This window comes from Podarcis vaucheri (assembly GCF_965113315.1).
Source record: "Podarcis vaucheri genome assembly, chromosome: 15".
NCBI classification, from domain to species: domain Eukaryota; kingdom Metazoa; phylum Chordata; class Lepidosauria; order Squamata; family Lacertidae; genus Podarcis; species Podarcis vaucheri.
The window spans coordinates 16,682,781-16,702,628 of record NC_138753.1 but is presented as its reverse complement, the minus strand read 5'-3'; the positions used below and the strand labels follow the sequence as shown (position 1 = coordinate 16,702,628).

At 45.1% G+C, this 19,848-nt stretch overlaps 1 protein-coding gene across 2 annotated transcripts in view; it reads left to right on the top strand.

The window, feature by feature from the left end:
* Nucleotides 1–1,081: 1,081 nt before the first annotated feature.
* The window catches only part of HIP1 (huntingtin interacting protein 1), an 80,145-nt gene continuing 61,378 nt past the window's right edge, over nt 1,082–19,848 (top strand). The window contains exon 1 of one of the 2 annotated variants that reach the window (XM_082201371.1): nt 1,082–1,248. Coding sequence is in view for 1 of the 2 variants with exons in the window: in XM_082201368.1 (XP_082057494.1) it covers nt 1,202–1,252 (51 nt within the window). In the remaining variant the exon portion in view is untranslated. Of the gene's footprint in view, nt 1,253–19,848 lie in introns of both variants that reach the window. The other variant, XM_082201368.1, reaches the window with a different exon arrangement.

Below are 19,848 nucleotides of genomic sequence, written 5' to 3'. Positions count from 1 at the left end.
TAATAATGCTAGTGTGTGTTGTGGGAGCCTTCTAAGCTCTCTCTGCTTTCTTTCTTTTTTTTGGGGGGGTGAGATATGGGACAAAATCTGCCCCCCAAAATATTTCTTATTTCCACAATCATTTATTTTGGTGCAGTTGCTTTTAAATGCATCTTCCCAGTAAGTATAAATATAGTTTTATTCCTATTGTTATTACTTTGTGTCCCCTCGCCTCTGTTGGGGGGGGGGATTGCCCACACTGCCCTAAATCTGGTGCTGGTGCTGATGTGTTTTTAGTTTATTGTGGTTTTAATTTTCTGACTGTTGATTGATTTTACTAATCAATCTAATTTTTTGTAAACCCCCTTTTTGCAGTTAAATTTCATAAAAGAAATACAACATATTTTCATATTATAGCATTAATATTTATTTGCATTTCCCTGCCCTGAGTCATTTTGGAAGCCAGTCACATCTTAAAAAGCGAATTAACACAGTATTATTAATAATGATTATGGGATTAATAACGATTATGGGATTATAATAATTAACACAGCCGAGACGGGCCACCTGTCTAGCTCCACAGATGTTTCTGGACTCCACAGCTTCCCTCATCACCATCCCTAACCACTGGACCATGATGCCTGGGGCTGAGGGGAGTTGGAGCCCAGCAACAACCTCTGGAGGTCCGCACGCTCCTCACCCCTGCATAGAGGCAACCAGCCGCCTTCCAGATGTTTTGGACTACAACTCCCATCAGCCCCAGCGAGTGCGGTGGGGGGGGAACTGCAGCTGTGGCCGATGGGAGTCGCAGTCCTGGCCGTTCGGAACGCAGCAAACTTTGTGGAAGGGCGGTGGCCGGCGCACGTGGAGCAAACGTGAGGAGCCTAGAGCAGCATCCAATCGCAGAGGCGTTTTCTTGAATTCTCCCTCCTTTAGGCGGGGCTGCCGCGGAGACGCCCGGGGGATGCTCCCTTTCCGTCTGCGAGAGAAGGAAACGGGCGGGAAAGAAAGCCCCTCCCCTTTCGTCGCGGACGCCCAATCGCGGCGCCTCGGGCGGTGAGTGGCAGCCGCCGCGGACCAACGGGCGGGGCGAGTGGCGTTCCTGTCAGAAGGGCGGCCGGGGCCTCCGTCGCTTCTTTCCAGGCCGCCGCGGGGCGCTCGGGGGGCTCCTTCAGGCGCGTCGCCCGCCCGCTTCCTGAGGCCCCCCGGAGTTATCGGCGGGATGGTGGACGCCGCCGCGGCCGCCGAGCGGGACGCCTTCGAGAGGGGGCAGGTACCCTCCCGTGGGGCAGGGCGGGCGGGTCGGTGGTCGGAGAGGGGCAGCGGAGCCAGGGGGGCTGTGGTCGCCGCCGCCGACCCAAGGAGCTCCGCTGGCGAATACCCTTCTCAGGCTCAGTCCTTTATGTTGCTGGTGTTTGTATTGGCCGCCGCCCCATTTTATTTTATTTCATTTTATTTCTGCTTGCCGAGGTGACTCGAAGCTTAAAACTTTTAACGCTGGAACTGGTGGGCATCCAGTGAAGCTGAAATGTGGGCAGAGAAAAGTCATTTCCACAGTGCCGCGTTAATCTCTGGAACTCTCTCCCACAGGAGGCAGTGACTGGCCAGCTTTAAAAAGAAGTTCGGGGGCAAGTTCATGGAAGGTCTTGCCAAAGGCTACTAGCCACAATGCCTAGGCTCTGCCTCGACAGCCAGAAGTACTAGTTGTTATTATAGTTATCATTTACGTGTATTAGCTGCTTTTCGTTTTACCAAAGTAACACAAAGTGACCTTCAGTTTTTTTCTTGTTGTTATTACCTGCACTCCTCCACACCCAAAGGTCCCAGTGTGGGTTACAACAATTGAAATGCATTCCTAAAAACTGTTGAAAAGAAGTTAAAATTACAGCAGTTGGGTAGGTCCTTAAAATATACACCTTAAGTGTCAGAAGCCGGGGCAAAGAGGTGCAAATTTGGCATCCTCTAGAATTTATGTAATGAACATATAAACAAACAAACATATGCATTAGAACCAGCATAAAATAAAATAAAAACAACCCATATATATATATATATATATATATATAACATGACTTCATACACACTTACTTCCCCCTCCCCTTAAGTGCTGTTGGAAAGCAAATAAATAATCAGGCATGTAGATCTTTTTAATAGTCATAGTAGGAAAAAGAAATGGAACAGTAACCCTAATCCACCCATTAAGAACACACGTACAAAAAATCCAAACTAAAACTGATAGCAGAAGAAAAAGGGGAGAGGAGGAAGTAAGCTCTAACAATACCTTAAGCAGGAACAGATTCAAAAGCTTGTTTATATATATATTTTAAAAAGGAAGTTTTTGAGTGCTGTTGGAATGCAAAGAAAAAGGAAGGTGGCCTAACCACAGAATAAAAGTTGTGAAACCAGTACTTTATATGGAGCCCTGAAATCACTATAAACCAGTATGTGCATTTAAAATCCAATGCTTATACAGTGGTACCTTTGGTTAAGTACTTAATTCATTCCGGAGGTCCATTCTTAACCTGAAACTGTTCTTAACCTGAAGCACCACTTTAGCTAATGGGGCCTCCCGCTGCTGCCGCACCACTGGAGCACGATTTCTGTTCTCATCCTGAAGCAAAGTTCTTAACCTGAGGCACTATTTCTGGATTAGCGGAGTCTGTAACCTGAAGCGTATGTAACCTGAAGCATATGGAACCCGAGGTACCACTGTACAGTATAATTAGACTAACAGCTTTTTGACAGAGATTTGGCTGTGCTGTATAACAAACCAATAGGATTTCAGAAAGGAGCAGTTATTTGCTGTGTCAATTGGGCTCTCATGACATGGCAAAGTGAACCAGAGGCTAATCAGTTTCCTTGTAGCTGCATCTTGCAGCTGCTGTTGCACTAAGAATTATCTGTTTTACTACATGTTTGCCCTGAGCAGCCTAATCGGAACAAGATAAGATAAGAATCAAATGTAAATAAATAAATAAACACCAAACCAAAAGGAGAAAAGAAAGGGATAGAAGGGTAATTCATTTATATGGAGACATGTCCTTTCAGCAAAACCCGTAAGGTACCCTGTGATACTTGAACTCAACATTATCTGTCTGAATAATTATAAAGGTAAAGGTAAAGGGACCCCTGACCATTAGGTCCAGTTGTGACCGACTCTGGGGTTGCGGCGCTCATCTCGCTTTATTGGCCGAGGGAGCTGGCGTTTGTCCGCAGACAGCTTCCGGGTCATGTGGCCAGCATGACTAAGCCGCTTCTGGCGAACCAGAACAGCGCACAGAAACACCGTTTACCTTCCCGCCGGAGCAGTACCTATTTATCTACTTGCACTTTGACGTGCTTTCGAACTGCTAGGTTGGCCGGAGCAGGGACCGAACAACAGGAGCTCACCCTGTCGCAGGGATTCGAACCGCCGACCTTCTGATCAGCAAATTCTAGGCTCTGTGGTTTAACCCACAGCGCCACCTGTGTCCCTGAATACCGTATTTTTCGCTCTATAACACGCACCCAACCATAACACGCACGTAGTTTTTAGAGGAGGAAAATCCGTAGGCATGCCACCCGCAGGCATTCCCTCCATAACACGCACAGACATTTCCCCTTACTTTTTAGAAGGAAAAAAGTGAGTGTTATGGTGCAAAAAATACGGTAATTATATAAGCATCTAAATTGCAATGTGTGCCCCATTTCACTTGAAATTATCCAGTATGTGAGTTTAGCACCCTTAAAATTCAAACAGGCTGCCCCCCCCCAAAGGAGGCAATACTAGCAGGAATCAGATTTTCTTCTGAGCAATAAGCTGTTCTGATATTGATTTGTTTTGTTAGATTATTTGGGTTTGCTTTGCAAAATAACACAATAAATGTTAAATGGAGTGCAAATAAAGAGTCTTGTGAGGACCTGGAAGAAGTGTTCTGGATGTGAGATGGCAGGGTTGGATAGGGGTCTTTTTAATTCCTAGATAACATGATCAAACTTCTACAAGGCATAGCAAGTTGTCTGCTCTTTTAAGCTGCGTCAGTCTCAGCTCTGTAGATGAAGGTGTGAAATGGAAGTGAAAGGTTTGAGAGAACAAATAGCTTGACTACTGTGAAAACAGGATGCTGCGCTAGCTGGGCCACTGGCCTAAATCAGCTGCAGGGCTATTCTTAGGTTCAGGAAGGGAAGCCTGGGTGCTGAAATACGGTACTGTACTTACTGTTGTGCTGTTTGGATATCTCAGGGAGAGAGCCCTCCCAACACAAGGAAGGGATGGAGATGGGTACTGTATCTTATTAAATTAATGTTCTCGTTGTAAAACACAGCAGCCCAGGGAAATAGAAACTGCAGCTCTGTCTGTGTGAAGTTCTGCATATCACTTTGTAGTTAACCTCAAAGAGTATCCAAAGTTACGGTTAGAACACATATTGGACTAGATGAGCATTTAGTCTGATCCAGCAAGGATCTTACTTTCTTGCGGGAGCAGGGGACAAATCTGGGAGACTTTTTGTTTGTAATATGGCTCGTTTTTCTGAGCATTTTGGTGTATGATATGCTTTTGTTGCAATATGTTTGAGGTTAAACACATTTCTGAGCCATCTTGACTAGTCTAAAAAAAGAAAGAAAGAAAAGGGGAAGACTTTTTAGGGCTTCCTAGCAAAAGAAAGAAAACACCTTTAAAACCCTTGCTTTCTGGCCTTCTGCAAGTATGAAAAGAAAGGAAATTCACAGTAAGCCCAACTTCCCATTTATACAGTCTGGGGATTTGACATTTTCCACAAGGGAAGTGCATATATTTGTTGCATTGCTTATTGCACTTTGCTTTATCTCTTTATATTAGTGTTCTGTGTCAGCAGCAGGCAAATGCTTACAGAGCAAATAAATAATGGTTGTGGGGGAGTTAGATAAAGGAAGACCAGCTTCAGTCCACAGATGGCCTCCAGCTAAAGGTGACAAACTAACAGAGACTAGAGAGAAGACAGCAGCTAGGCAGAAAATTGAAAGTGACCTTGCTGCTTCTCAGTGGAAAGTGAAAGGTTATTAGGCTGTGGTGTGAAGGTGAGGGAAAGGGCTTTGTGTAGTTGCTATTCTTTTCCTTCCTTTAGGTAAGAGAGTATTTGGAGTTATCTCCTGAAAAGACTATAATAGTTATGAAATCCATATTGCCCTTTTTCACACAGATCTCTTCTCCCCCCGCCCCTCCAATTCTGGGTGATATGCCAAGTCCTAATGGGCTTTCTGTTAAATGAAAGAGGCTCAGCCAAAAGAGAGATGCAACTGTGTGGCTTGCTTTTCTTCCTTTGCACAGCTTCAGATTCCATCTTCAGCTATCACGTGGAGGAAATAAGCTACGGAAAACTGCAGAAACTGTCTGCCTTCCTAGAAATTAGTACAAACACTGCACCTGCAAATAAGAGGCTGACCAAAGTTATTGTATGGTGTATCAGTAGGTTCTTGGTCGTTTGCTGTTTCTTCATTTTCTGTTTTCTGACACTTGGTTCCTATAGCTAGACAGCAGTATATTTATAATACTGAGTGCAGTGATGACTGGGAAAGAGAGTTAGCTGGAAGTCCCACATATTCAAGGCACGTGCCCTGCAGCACGTGATTAATCCTGACACCTGCAAAACATTCTCCTTTTTTACCAGGGTGCCTGCCAATTGTTAGATGTAGATAAACCATGCAGCCCTTGGAAGGTTAAATAACAGGCAGGGCAAAGTGCCCAGCTTGGCTTCTGTGTCCTGGTTTTGTCCAGCTCACCTACCACATTTGCCCACAGGAAGCAATGAGTAGTGCAATGCCTGTGAACCAGTGAATGATCCATGCCATGGGACAACTGAATTTCTACCTAGCATGGCAGGAACTGTATATGAAACGCTGAGGATGAGAAACAAGGTGACAGGAAGATGGAACAGGATTGCAAAGGACATGTGGGGATGGGGGTAGATGCAAAGCACAAGCAGTGAAGAGACTCCCTAAATGCTAGGAAATCTGTTCACCAGTGAGAATGGATAAATGCACCCGGGAGACCAGTGCTTAGACATACAAAGGCAGATGTGGCTTTTATCCAGAAAATGTCACATTAGCTTATCTGAAACTCCCTGTTTCAGGTGTAAAAGCATTGCATGCCCCTTCCTATCCGGCTAACGAAAGGACTTGATGAAATATTAAATACTGTTCTCTTGCAGGAAACACATGGCATATAGAAGGAAAGAGCCAATTGTGCACACATGTGAACTAAAAGACCCATGAGTAACCTGCTTCTTCATTGTCTGGATACACTGCTTTGAAACTTTGGTGATTAAGCTGTTAAAAAATAGCTGAAAGAAATAAACAAGACTTTTATATTATTAAGAAATTTGTATACCACCTTTTGCCAAAAGGTCACAGGGTAGTTTTCAACCTAATAACACAAGAACTTCAAACAATTATTTAAATAAAACTCATAATAAAAACAGCAGTGGCATGTTTTTGACCACCACTGCTCCCCTCACCCAAAAGCCTGCTAGGAAAGTAGGCCATGGTAATGGTGGTGGTGGCACACCTAACAGGCATTTGCATCACCATCACTCTGACTAAAAAGTGTATTAGTGAAGACAAGACATGGGTTATGGCAAGTTTGGCTCTTCTGGAAATGGGCAGAAAATGGACTGGTCTTGAGCAGTGGCTGTTGATTCCAAGTAACTCAGGTGAAGGGAAGTTAAAGCAGATTTGCTCAGTGTGCCCTACAGTTGACATGCTGTTGTGTGGCTTCTGTCACTCAGACTTTACCAAGGCAAGGCAACTCTCTTAGGAATAGTCTGGCAATTGGAATGTTGTTGCTGGGGATGCTTGTGCTGCTTTTGTGTGTATCTGGCTGCCCAGATGTAGCGTCCTTGCTGAAGGTAGTATATAATAAGCCACTGAGCGGGCAGGCATGTGGAGTCCCCATCCACAAACTGACACTTGTCATATGAGGGATAATTGGTAGGGGAAAGGCTTGAGGACAAGGTGGCTTGCTTGTGGATGCTTGAGGCACATCATTTCATGCTGACCCCTGAGAAACCTGGAAAGGTGATGGAAAAATGGTTCTCTTTAGAAGGTGCTATAAAATATATTTTTAAAAGAAGAAGAAGAAGAAGTTGTTTGCCAGTATTTGAAGAGATGTACTAGGAGAAGGAAAGGATTTCAGATACAAATGTAAATTAAAAGCACAGCAAGTTCTTGGGCCTCGTATCTGTTTTAAGTCATTCTGCAAAGACCATAGCACTTGTGTGATCTCAGCATGGGGTGGGACAAACACTATATGGAAGAAGGAAAAGCCCACACATACAGACAAGGCAAACTGAACGAAGGAATCTCTCCTGCCCTGTTGTATCACAATAGAAATCAAAATGCTTACCGTATTTTTCGCCCCATAGGACGCACCTAGATTTGGGGGGGGGGAATAAAGGAAAAGAAATTATTTTTCCCCCAGGCGCGGGGCTGGCGCGGGGGAAGCCCGGGTTTCCCCACCCCAGCTCCCAGAACAGGCTGCTGCCTGCAAGCCTTGCGAGTCCGGCGGACATCTGCCCGAAGCACGGGGCGTGCTCCACAGCCCCGTACTTGGGGCTGCAGGCTGCCACCCGGTGGGACCTCCCACCGGGCGCGCGAGGCTTGCGGATAGCTTCCTGAAGCCTGGAGTGCGAAAGGGGTCGGTGCGCACCGACGCCTCTCGCTCTCCAGGCTTCAGCAAAAGCCTGCATTCACCCCATAAGACGCACACACATTTCCCCTTCATTTTGGAGGTGGGAAAGTGCGTCCTATGGGGCGAAAAATACGGTAAGTACTGTAAGTTTGCTTTCCACAGGTAACATGAGCAAAGCTGAATGGTAGTGGGAAATGTTCATTTTCCTTCAGACACAGTGCATTGTATCAAACGAAATTCTACACTGAGTAGGTCTAATTTAGTGGACCAAATTTAGTCATGTCTATTCATTTCAGTGGGCCTTAGAACTTAGTTGGTTACACCCAATATATGCTTCTAATAATGTCCTGGAGAGCTGGTTATTCGTTGCTTCTTATTTGCTCTTATGCACATTATTCCTGGCTTGTGCCTTGTATGAGCCCCATGCCAATTCACCACTGCAAAGGCCATGCATGGATTAAACAGGATTTGTTAGTTTTATCTAAATACTGACTTACTAATAAAAGCATTAAAACCCCAAACCACCTGCTCTTTACTCCTTTTTGAAATTTGAGCCATCCACCAGTTTTGCTAAGAAGTTAAATTTGTACACAGGAAACTGGGTTCTCTGAAATTGCCGCAGTGTTGCTATATATAAAAATATATCTCTGTTCTGAACAGCTATTTAAAGAATTGACATCAGTACAGACAGACCAAAAAAAGCAAGTGCTTTTGTCATTGGCAGGTGATAACATGGGAAGAAGCCAGAAGCATGCCCATTTTTTCAGTTTGGCTACTGCGGGATTAGTTTATCAGTCTTTACCATCTTAAACTGGTGTTTAAGAGAGAGCCTTTTTTAACCTGTGGGCCACTTTCCCTTCTGGCCACATGCCAGTGGGGGGTGGGGCCAGAGGCAAATGAATGTAAAAGTTCCCTTTATACAGTAAACTACCTTCTACACACATACACACATCCCTCTGTATTCTCCATCTAGGCAAGCAAGAGGCACTATCAGAATTCAGTGACACATTCCACCCAGACAAAATCACTTGGTGTGAAGTGTGACCATTGGCAAGTTATGAGGGCCAGATAGAGGGGGTCTGAAGGACTGCATGTGGCTCCTAGTCTTGAGGTTCTCCACCCTTGCTCTAAAGATCTGTGTGGATCTGGCATAAGGTACTAAATACCTATGCTTAATTTCATGGGAAGAATTTCCCCCACAAATCTGACTATTCATGCAAGTGCTGGGCCAGGCCAAGCAATTTGATCTATGAGATTATGGACCATAAAAATTGCCCTGCAGGCTCAGATCAGATGTCCATCCAGCTGTGCATTGTGTATTTTATTTGTAACCAGTTGGATGCTTGGTGGAAGCTCACAAAGAGGGTGACATGGTGAGAGCATTCTCTCTTGATGTGGAGGTTGCACTTTAGCTGTCATATCTTGACACCATTAGAAGCCTTCTTTCTACATGCATATTTTTGTAAAAGCACTTCATTGTAACATCCTTCAGGATATGTTCAGTAAATTGAGGCTGTTTCCTAAGCCTGTGAAGCCCTATTCCTTAATCTCAGGATATGCATGCTTTCCTGCTTTCCATTGCACAAATTGGTGTTGAAGAAATATGGTGAATGAAGCAGGATGCATTTAATGCATCAAATATGTCACCTTTAAGTATCCTAGGGAATTGGGAGCCACAGATATGCAGGTGAATTTCATTGTTCACTTGGTATTAAAGTGTGGAATTAATCTCTTTAGTTACTGGAGTACTCCCTGTTCCACTTCCAGTACTGGGTACTGTCTTCAGAGATTGGAGGATGGTAGGAACTGGTCATGTTTGGGTACTTGATTATCATCTTCCAAAGCAATTACTCTATTCTTAACTTAAAAATGAAAAGCGTAATGCTGGTGGTCAACAAAAGAGGTAAGGCAAATCTTTAAAAATGTAGTATAAACACTAACAATTGAGAAACACTGGCTTGCTAGTGTTCCAGCTGGAGAACAACCTTTACCAAAGGTGTCATGGACTTTGAAGATGCTCAAACTGAGGACAAAAGGGGGAGGCACACTTGGCAAACCCTCACCATGATCAACTCCCGCCCAGAAACATGTGTCCCCACTGTGGAAGGATGTGTAGATCCCGAATTGGCCTCCACAGTCACTTACGGACTAACTGTTAAGGGAGTCATGGAAGACAATCTTACTCAGCCACGAGTGATTGCCAAAGAAGAAGACGACATTGGCTGACAGAGGTGCAAGCACACATCCTCTGAAACAAGATGGATTGTGAGGGGCACTCTACATAATAGTCAATTTCTTATCCTGACTTTTGCTGGACTGTGTATTTTTAGTGCTCTTCTCACAGCAGTTTGCGAATAGTTTAGCTTTGAGTTCAGCATTCCTTTCCACACATTTCAAGCCCCGAGTACCCAACAAAGGAACCGTTACAGTACTTTGAAATGTTCTTAATTTGGTGGCTGAAGGACAGAGCCACAGATGAATGACAAGAGTAAGATGTTTGAGGGTAAGGCTTCAGAACAAGGGTGGGGGAGGGAGTTGAGCTTGAAGTTCTGATTTCTCCAAAGGTGAAAGTGGAAAGACATTAATGTGGTCTTCATTAGTGGGCTAGTCAGAAGCCTAGTTTGACTGCAGGAGGGAGCCTTCCTGTAGGTTGTAGTTTTGAGCAACTGCAGTTTGGAGAATGAAACCGGCTGAGGCCATTACTGGAAAATGAAGGTGGCTTAGATTCTGCTGGGGCTGGCTTTCATCTATGTTGGAGATACACAGGTGAACTATGTCTCTCACTGCCTATAAAGATCCCTTTCCGCATAAGGAGAGCTAGTTAATATGTGTGCGCTCTTTCTGGTCTAGTTACGTTTGCTGTAGCTGGGAGTGATGGCTTCTGTGAACTCAGGTGGAAATGTCCACTGGGCTTGGGTGGCATCGGCTACTATCCCGTTGAACATGGGCTGGGAAGTACATTCCTGGAGGTGCTGTATGTGTGATATTGCTTGCATTGGCCACCGACCCCAGTGAACAGCAGGAGGTCTGAGGTGATTCAGTAGAGCAAGTCTTTTCATCTTGCCTCTTCCACAAATGTGCCCTGTCAGAAGGTGGGCCACCCAAGGCCAACACTTGCTTCTGCTTAGGTATACAAAATATGAATTTGTTAGGCTGTCTACAAAGGGAAAGAGAGGATTTTGGTGCAGAAAACAGTTTGGGGTAAGGAAACAAGAGCTAGCTCGGTTGTTTGGATAGGTTCTAGGTGATGCTGTCTGATTGTGCAGGAGCATTAAGACTTCAGTGGAAAGGCAGCTGAGATGAACCTTAAGCATGGAGGGTCAGCAGTACCAACCCCACAGTAGCATTCTCATTTCCTGTCCCTCAGGGTCCCTTCCCAGCATGCCGATTTCACAGCCTGGTGCTTGCTTTTGCAGGATGACCTAATTCCTTTGTAGCGAAGAGGCTGCATCCCCTGAAAGACCAAGCTGTAAGCTGCTCTGCGAATAGCTCCATTATTCTGGCAGCTGGTGTAGGCAGCTATCAATTCCTGCACGGCAGAAGATGGCATATTAAATATTTACCATACAGAAATGACGCAACTGGCAACAAACAAAGGATCTATTAGGGGGTTGGGAATTTGCTCTGGGGTTTGGGAGAGCAACTTCCTCTCATTTAAAAAGTGTTTGCACTGAAGTTGTGAGCAGCTCTGTGCTCTCAAAAGAAAGAGCAACATTTATCTGGTTTTTACCTATTCAGAGTGGCTTGAAAACAGTGAAACTTAAAAGGCAGCCTGGAAGACCTTGGCCACTAGCAGCTCACACTCTTTGCCTTGAGAGGGTTCATTGCTTAATGGCCATGATGGCCTCAGGGCATGAGTAGCTGTGGGTTACTGGCACATTGTCTAGATGGCTGCAAATTAGAAGTTTACTGTACTCAGGATACATGCAAAGGCTTAAGCTGTGGCTCAGGGTAGTTGTGTCTGTTGGGAATAGTGATTGGACTTGCTTTCCTTACCGCTTCATTTAATGTTGAAAGGATTTTATTTTTTTCCCCTCTTGTGACTGTATATTGGTGTTTTGTGGTTAATGTGACTGCTTGGAACAGGTGTTGCCGCAGCCAACTTGATAATTGCACACAGACAATTTATAGGCTGTGTGTGAGGGGTGCATAAGACAAATCTTTCTCTTTCTTTCCTTGTGGCATCTGAATGTTTCCTCTATGTTTTAGAGGTTGGCTGGTGAGGATCATAGTATGAGTTCTTAAGCTAACAGTTCTAAATTTAGGCACCTTGGTTTTTTCCAGTCTGCCCACAGCCCAAATCCATGATGTTGCCTGCCACATGGAGCCCAAACTGGCACTGCTTCTGCCAAAAGTGGCACTGCTTCTGCCAAAATCCATGATGCTGCCTGCCACATGGAGCCAAAACTGGCAATACCTCTGCCAAAAATTGTGGTGGGCTGCTGGGAATTTGAAAAACATATGGCTCTGAATCATATGGGAAATGTCTTTGTCCAAGATAGTGGAACTGTTAAACCTTGGCCCTTGTCAGAGGATCTCTCTCCTTACGAAGCGGTTCATACCCTTGGAGGTGAGAGTGGGTGGTGGGAGCTATCCAGTGGAGTCTTTCTGTGACATTGGCCTACCAGAAGTCACTTGTACCACAGCAAGTCTTATAGGAGGCTTCACTGATGGCATCCTTTGCTCTTTCATAATTAGACTTTGTTAAGGACCTTTTCCCTCCCTTGAACATGCTACAGAACATGGTACTTCTTTTCTGAATGGCTGTTAATGGGTCATGATGATTTGAGTATGCCCCTGTGCAGGTGTTGCGATCATCTTCTCTTCCATCCACAAACTTCCTCTTATTTATTTGTGCCATTCTGCTTTTCACCAGTAGAAGGCAATAAGTGATTGCTGCTGATGATCCCAGGTTGAGGAGGGCCAGATCATCCTGAACTCTGGGGTTTTCTGGAATGGCAACAGAACATATGGAATTTAGGCTCAAAAGTAGTAAGTTGGGAGCAACTGGTAATCCTGAAACTCATGAAGACACATAGGATGCCATGGGGGGGGGGGGCCAGGAAAGCTCCTGGTGGGCTTGGTGTGAAACCTCTTCCTTACACTGTCCAACTTCCCCAGCCTGTTATTCACTGTGTTCATATTACCGTAGTTTAGATTTTCTTTTTTTGCTGTACTGTCCAGAAGGGCTCCTAGCGCTTGTATGGTAGCTGCTTCTTGAAAGCAGAAATGAGCGCTAGGGAAGAGGAATCATGCAAATCGAACATGTAAATACTATTAAATGATAACTAGTTTGTTATTAAATAAAGTGGATATGAGTACATATTAGCCCATCCTTGTATTTAATTACTTGCATGGCAGCCACAGGCAGCAAGAAATTGCATTCAGGCTGGCTGAGGAAGGAGGGACCCAGCATAGAAACCCAAAATATTCACGTTGCGCACTGAAGAGAAATACTGTAGTTGTTTTTCAGGGATTCACTGGTGACTTATGATTTACATCTTCAGGGTGAAGCCTCTGTCTAGAGTCTTTGGGGGGTTCCAGAGGCAAGCCTAGCAGAGTCCCTTCTGGATTTCAACTGCTGTTTGAGAGTAAATATTGATCAGGCTCACTCTGAAAACAGCTTTGTCAAACACCTGTGCTCTGCAGAGTGCTGCTGGGTTAGCTGCCCTGAGAGAGGTGGTTGTTGTGGCATCACCCTAGATAAGTGCTTCACAAACATTTTGAAGTGGAACCTACCTGCAAACTTACTGAACCTTTCAGGAGCCACTTGTAAACCATCAACGCCTTTCATCAATGCCTTTCAAGCCTTCTACGAGCCTTTCTTTTAAAAGGGTCTCAACAGTAATGGTGTGCTAGTGGTCAAAGCCCCTGGAACAAAAGCCCCTCATTATGCAACCCACCCAGGAAGATGTTGGGACTTTCACATTAAGAAGCACTGCCCTGGACTCCCAGCGCAACTGATGGGAAGATAGTATGTTAACCTACTTCTACACAGATGCATCCTAATTCACAGTAATCCGTTCCTCATACCAGTTGTGTTGGGTTGTTATCCTGCCAGAGAGGTTGTGTTCAGAGACTCCTATCAGCAGTTGTGCAATTAAACTGCTGTCCAGCTGAATACAGACCACTGTCCATGTACAGAAGCCTGCCAGGGATTACTAACCTGCCTGAGATGAACAATGCGGGGGGGGGGGGTTAGCACCAGTTGTTGCCGCTGATAACAAAATGTCCCTTCACTGGCCTTTCACAGCAGTTTTGGGGGTTTTCAACCTCTGGATTCATGTGCTTGTGGCATGCTCAGACTGGTGTGGTTTTAAGTAGATGTTCTTTCAGAATGGTGTTAGTCTTCTGCAACAGTAGCCCTGTAGTGCGGAGCACTTCTGTTCAGAGTTCCAGAGAATCCATACTCCTCCCCCAAACTTGGTTTCCCCTTTTTTTCCCACCTCCTAATGGTCAGCCAGCCATCCGTCTCCACTGAGCATGTCTAGCCCTCATTGAGCACCTTTTGTTTTTCCTCACCCTACCTTGGTCTCCGTTTTGGATGGGGGTGAATAGCACTCTTGGGCCCAGTCCTGTCTACATTGAAATATTTCATTTCTCTATTGTTTTCTGTGTGCAACTCACTTCCTTGGGTACATGTTATAGTAGGGTTTTTTTTAGTATGATTCAGAAAAGGACCTGTTCAGACAATGTGTTGGTTGTTTCTGCGATTTTTAGATGTCTGTGCCTCTTCCTCTCTTTCCAGCAACGCCCTTCCATTCCCCCTCCCACCTGGCTGTCAGTTTTCTTTCCCACTCAGCTAGTCAACATTCCATGCTCTTTAATTCTTATTGGACTATATCTGAGGTTTTCCTTCTTAGAGTTTTTATCCCTACAAGGGTTTTTGAGTAACTGCCAATCTTCAGTTTGCCAATCCTTCCCTCTTGTGTGTTCTGGGGTGCCATTTTCGTCTACAGCACAACATAGACTTGAATCAGAAATTGAAGATCGATTTTTGATGGTGCTAATGCTGATCAAGTTTGCAAACAATTCTCTGTCTCCGGTCGCCACTCATTTAGTGATCTCTCAAGAATGGAAGAATGCGTCTTGTTACTCTTTGGACCTGTGGTTTTTAAAAGTCATGTTTATTGCCATCTCTGAAAAACTGGCTCATAAGTTACGTTCTGCCAGGGGCAATGTAGACCCCTCTAACTTTGCTTCTGTTTGGGAACTGTTTGTGATTTATATGATCAAACAATCTCATGGCTGGCACAATCCTGCTAAATATGATTTTATTTGGCAACGTGTATGAATTCTTGACATATTTTGCATTAATATGATCCTTGTTTCCAACCATGGAATATATTTTGTGCTATTCAGGCTTTTTAAGTTTTATTTTTTATTATCTTGTATTTTTACTCTTGCCTTTATGATGGTTTCTGTTATGTATTTTAGATTGGTGTCTTGTTTGTCATACTGTATTTGAAAATCTCATTAAAAATTTATGTAAAAGAAACAAAATAGAGCTAATGATGTACTTGGAGAGGATCCATATTGGGTAAATTTGCCAGTACTGAGAAGCAAAGGGCGTGACTGCATGTTTCTTCCATAAGCTGCTGTCCGATGACTTCCTGTTTTTGTTATTCATAAGCAGAACTGTGCCCCTTCTGTACATTTTGGACTAGGTAGTTTTAAATCTAAGAAAAAGGTTGAATGACAGGAAGGGGGTGCTGCAGCCACTGGTAAGAGGAGGGAGGTTGCTCTTGGCAATTCAGTGCTTGGATGCTGTCAAATGGGCAGCCGCAGAGGTTGCAAGAACAAAGTTTCCTTTATAAGCTGATCTCTGCCTCTTGCTTCCTCAGATGACCTAGTGCTCCTTCAGAACATCTCCTCCTCGCCAGCTGAGAGGAGGTCTGCTTTTTCCTTACTCAAGGTGTGTCTTGAGAAAAAAATGCAACACAGAGGCGTCTGTAGAGAAAAGTTGGGCAGCCTCCAGCTTTGCTTCCTTCATTTTTGCAAAGATTTATGACAGATAAAGCATCTCAAGTGTAGTCTTTCTGAAAAATGGTAAAGGAAAAGCTTCAGCTGTGAAGTTTGGAGTATGTAAAACTTATGCTCTGCACACTCAAACAGAGAGGGGTGAGGAAGTTTTCTGTTGTGCTGTGCACACATGCAATATCCTATTTGAAGCTTCCTTGAGCTTTGGCTGTGTGAATCTGCTTGGCAAAAGCCCACCCTTCTTTATTGTCCATCTCTTCATTGGTCTTTCCCAAGGGGAGCAGTCAGGAGTGAAATGAGCTGGCCTTCTGAAAGAGGCTCACTAATGATGGGGAAGGTCAAAACTCTTGCCATGCGGCAGCTTCCCAAGAAACCTGCACAGGATCATGGAAGGGCAGGGGGTCTACAGCATGCTTGGGTGTGCATCCAAGCAGTGACTACTTTTTTTGCTACTGTATCAGAATTCTTTATGTTCTGTATAAATATCTCAAAGCTTTTAAACTTGCCAAATACAGTTAACTTCAATGTCAGTTTAACTGAAGTGTTTGATTGGAAATTGGAAATGTCACATTTAGTTCTAGATCCAGTGTGGTGCAGTGGTCAAAGACCAGGGTTGAAGTCACCGCTGGGCCATGAAGCTGACTGGGTGACCTTGGGCCAGTCACTGTCTTCTTTTGGCCTAACCTACCTCACAGAGTTGTTGTGGACTTTAATTGAGGAGGGGGAGGACCAGCTTGAGCTCCTTGGACAAAAGGGCAAGACATAAACACAATAAATAATGATTCATAACAATAAATTGAATATAGCACACTTACAGTGCAATGTAATGCATGTTTACTCAGAAATGCATTTCCTTAGTACAGTGGTACCTTGGGTTACATACGCTTCAGGTTACATATGCTTCATGTTACAGACTCCGCTAACCCAGAAATAGTACCTAGGGTTAAGAACTTTGCTTCAGGATGAAAACAGAAATCGTGCTCTGGCAGCATGGCGGCAGCGTGAGGCCCCATTAGCTAAAGTGGTGCTTCAGGTTCAGAACAGTTTCAGGTTAAGAACAGACCCCCGGAACGAATTAAGTACTTAACCCGAGGTACCAATGTAAATGTCTTTAGCAATGGTGTCATTCCATGTCAAGTGATTTAGGGACATAAATCTTACCATTTTATATTGCTTTCCGTTTCAGTTTCCTAAAAGTACCGTATTTTTCGCCCCATAAGACGCACCGGCCCATAAGACGCACTTAGTTTTTTGGGGGGGAAATAAAGGAAAAAAAATTTATTTCCCCCCCAGGTGCGCTGCGCTACACCAGGAGCTTGGGGCGTGCGGAGCTCAGCGCGCCCCAAGCTTCTGCGTGCCGGCAAGGTCTCCGCTAGCGTGGGAGAGCCGGGCGCCTCTCCCAGGGCTAGCGGACCCCTGCGCTACACCAGAAGCTTGGGGCGTGCTGAGCTCAGCGTGCCCTAAGCTTCTGCGTGCGCGCAAGCAGTCCGCTAGCCTTGGGAGAGCCGCGGGGCTCTCCCAGGGCTAGCGGATCGCTGCGCTACACCAGGAGCTTGGGGCGTGCTGAGCTCAGCGCGCTCCAAGCTTCTAGGTGCGCGCAAGCAGTCCGCTAGCCTTGGGAGAGCCGTGGGGCTCTCCCAGGGCTAGCGGACCCCTGCGCTACACCAGAAGCTTGGGGCGTGCTGAGCTCAGCGCGCTCCAAGCTTCTAGGTGCGCGCAAGCAGTCTGCTGCCGCCCCAAGGGCTCCCCGTGCTTCGGGCGACAGGCTGCCGCCCCAAGCCTCGCGCACCTGGGGGACCTCCTGCCGGGTGCGCGAGGCTTGCAGACACTCGCCCGAAGCAGGGAGAGCCCTCCCGAGGGCTCCCCGTGCTTCGGGCGGCAGGCTGCCGCCCCAAGCCTCGCGCACCCGGTGGGACCTCCTGCCGGGCGCGCGAGGCTTGCAGGCATTCGCCCCATAAGACGCACCCCGATTTCCCCTTCATTTTTGGAGGGGGAAAAGTGCGTCTTATGGGGCGAAAAATACGGTAGTTTAATAGAAGGTCTCACATCTTAGTTTTAAATTTTTTATCTCCCATTTTTGAGTAATGAGGGTTTTAAAATTCAAAAAAAAAAATGTCAATTTTGGTCTTGCCAGACTACACAAAGACCTAAACACAGCCCAGAATTGAGATATTCCAAAACTGAAAATACCAAATCTCTTCAGAACTTCATGATCTTAAATATGATATGGCACATGATGGACTTTTAGATTTAAACTTTTAGATTAGATTTGTTCTGATCATTTAACAAGTGTACAAAATTTTAAGAAAACTGGACGACATGTAGTAAAAAAAAATCATCAAAAATTGTACCACTTGATATGGAACGACCCATTGCAGCCTTAAATTGTTATATGCAAAAATATTCAAAGCTTTACTTAGAAATTATTTTATTGCAATTCTTGTGCTGTATATGATTCTACCATTCATTGTCAGCCTTCTTCAAACTGGTGCCCTCCAGATGTTTCAGATTACAACTCCCATCAACCTCAGCCAGCTCTGCTTTGGGTGGGAATGGGTTTAGGAAATTACTAGTTCAAATTGCATTCATTCCATCCTTGCTTCAGTTTCCTGTGAATTTGTTTTCGTTGTTTCTCAGACATGTTATATGTTGTTAACCCTGGGTAATGGTCAGTGAGACCCTGCCTCAAGAGCTACGCATGCACAGTGGTGTTAGGAGGTTTTTATGCTGCATATGTTGTGACATATTTTAATGAAATGTTGTATCCCACTGTGAGAACCTTCAGGTTGAAGGTGGGTTATAAATAGCACTATGACTATATAGCCCAGTAAGCTGTGACATGCACCTTCTTCAGGAGAGTCGAGAAATATTCCTGATTCCAGAACTGGAACTCCTTGGCCTCCCTCCCTGTGAAGAATTGATTCTGCCTAGCTGCATTGCCCAGTTGAAATCTGCATGAATCAGCTAACAGAGGAAACACTATCCTGAGGCCATTAGTATGTTGCTTATTTCTTAGAAATGCAGTGCCTGTTTGTTCTCAATAAGCACATCGTCCTCCAAAGAGCTCTCAGTATATTGCCATGGCTTCCTAGTGATGTGTGTACTCTACTTGGCCTGGGTGCCCCAGTCCAGCCTGTTGCCTCTAGCGGTATCCTGTGCTTCCGGAGACAGCTAAGCTCCCCTTAAGTTTCAGGGATTTCATGAATATTAATAAAGATATTTGCTCTAATCCTATTAGGGAAGGAAGAGGAATGGCAACAAATTGATCTCAGAGGGACAGACTGGTGAATTCGTGCTAAGCTCTTATCCCAGTTGGGGAGGGATGCCAAATATGCCATCTTGTAATGATGCATTGTGAAATGTAAAGGCTCATCATGACAGCTCCCATAGGCACACCCCCAAAGACAGTAAAAAATGCAGGCAGCTATGTTGATCTGTTATTTATTTTATCTTACACACCAACAGCATTACACAGCATAATACACAATGTGCTTGGATCAACTGACAGTGATCAAATAGTAAACTGGCAAAGTAGTAGTTAGCATGTTGGGTGTTGGCTGGGAAGCACCGGATTCACAGCCCTGATTAGCTAGCTTTGGACCAGACTCTGAGTCCACACATGTTCCAGGCCAAACCCTGGCAAGGTCCCTAAACAGCCTCCCTTCCACCAATACAGCAGCCTCTTGTGCATTCACGCAAGTCCTCTAACCACCCTGCGGTAGCTGGAAGGGCACATACGTCCACCCACCCACTTCCCTTTTCTGATAGCGGGCCTCAAATCTGTTTCAGATGCCTCTAGCCCACATCTCCCATATTGTGTATCAACTAGGAATGTGCTTGCAGGTTGGCTGGAAAAACATATCCAAACATCTCAGGCCTTCTTTCCTCATAGCTAAGTAACCACATTTGTACCCTGGAGCCATTTTTGTGGCCAGCTTGAGTTCTAGAATCTCGTTTTGGTGCAGAAAGCATTGGACCAGTGCCTGGCGCCAAAGAAAGTGTGTTGCAAGGAGCACTAAATAGACCAGCCATCTCCTGCTAGTGGAATGGAAGGTTTCAGAATAAATCTTCCTGGCTGCCCTACTTAACACAAATCACTGGCTCACACCATGACCCCACCCCCACCTCCCCATGTCTCTTGCTTGACTCTCTGTATCAGCCAATCTAGAGGGGGAAACTGGTGCTCTGCTTATACATCTGAAGCAGTGAAATGATGTGGAGGAAGAGGAATACCAGCATTTGCC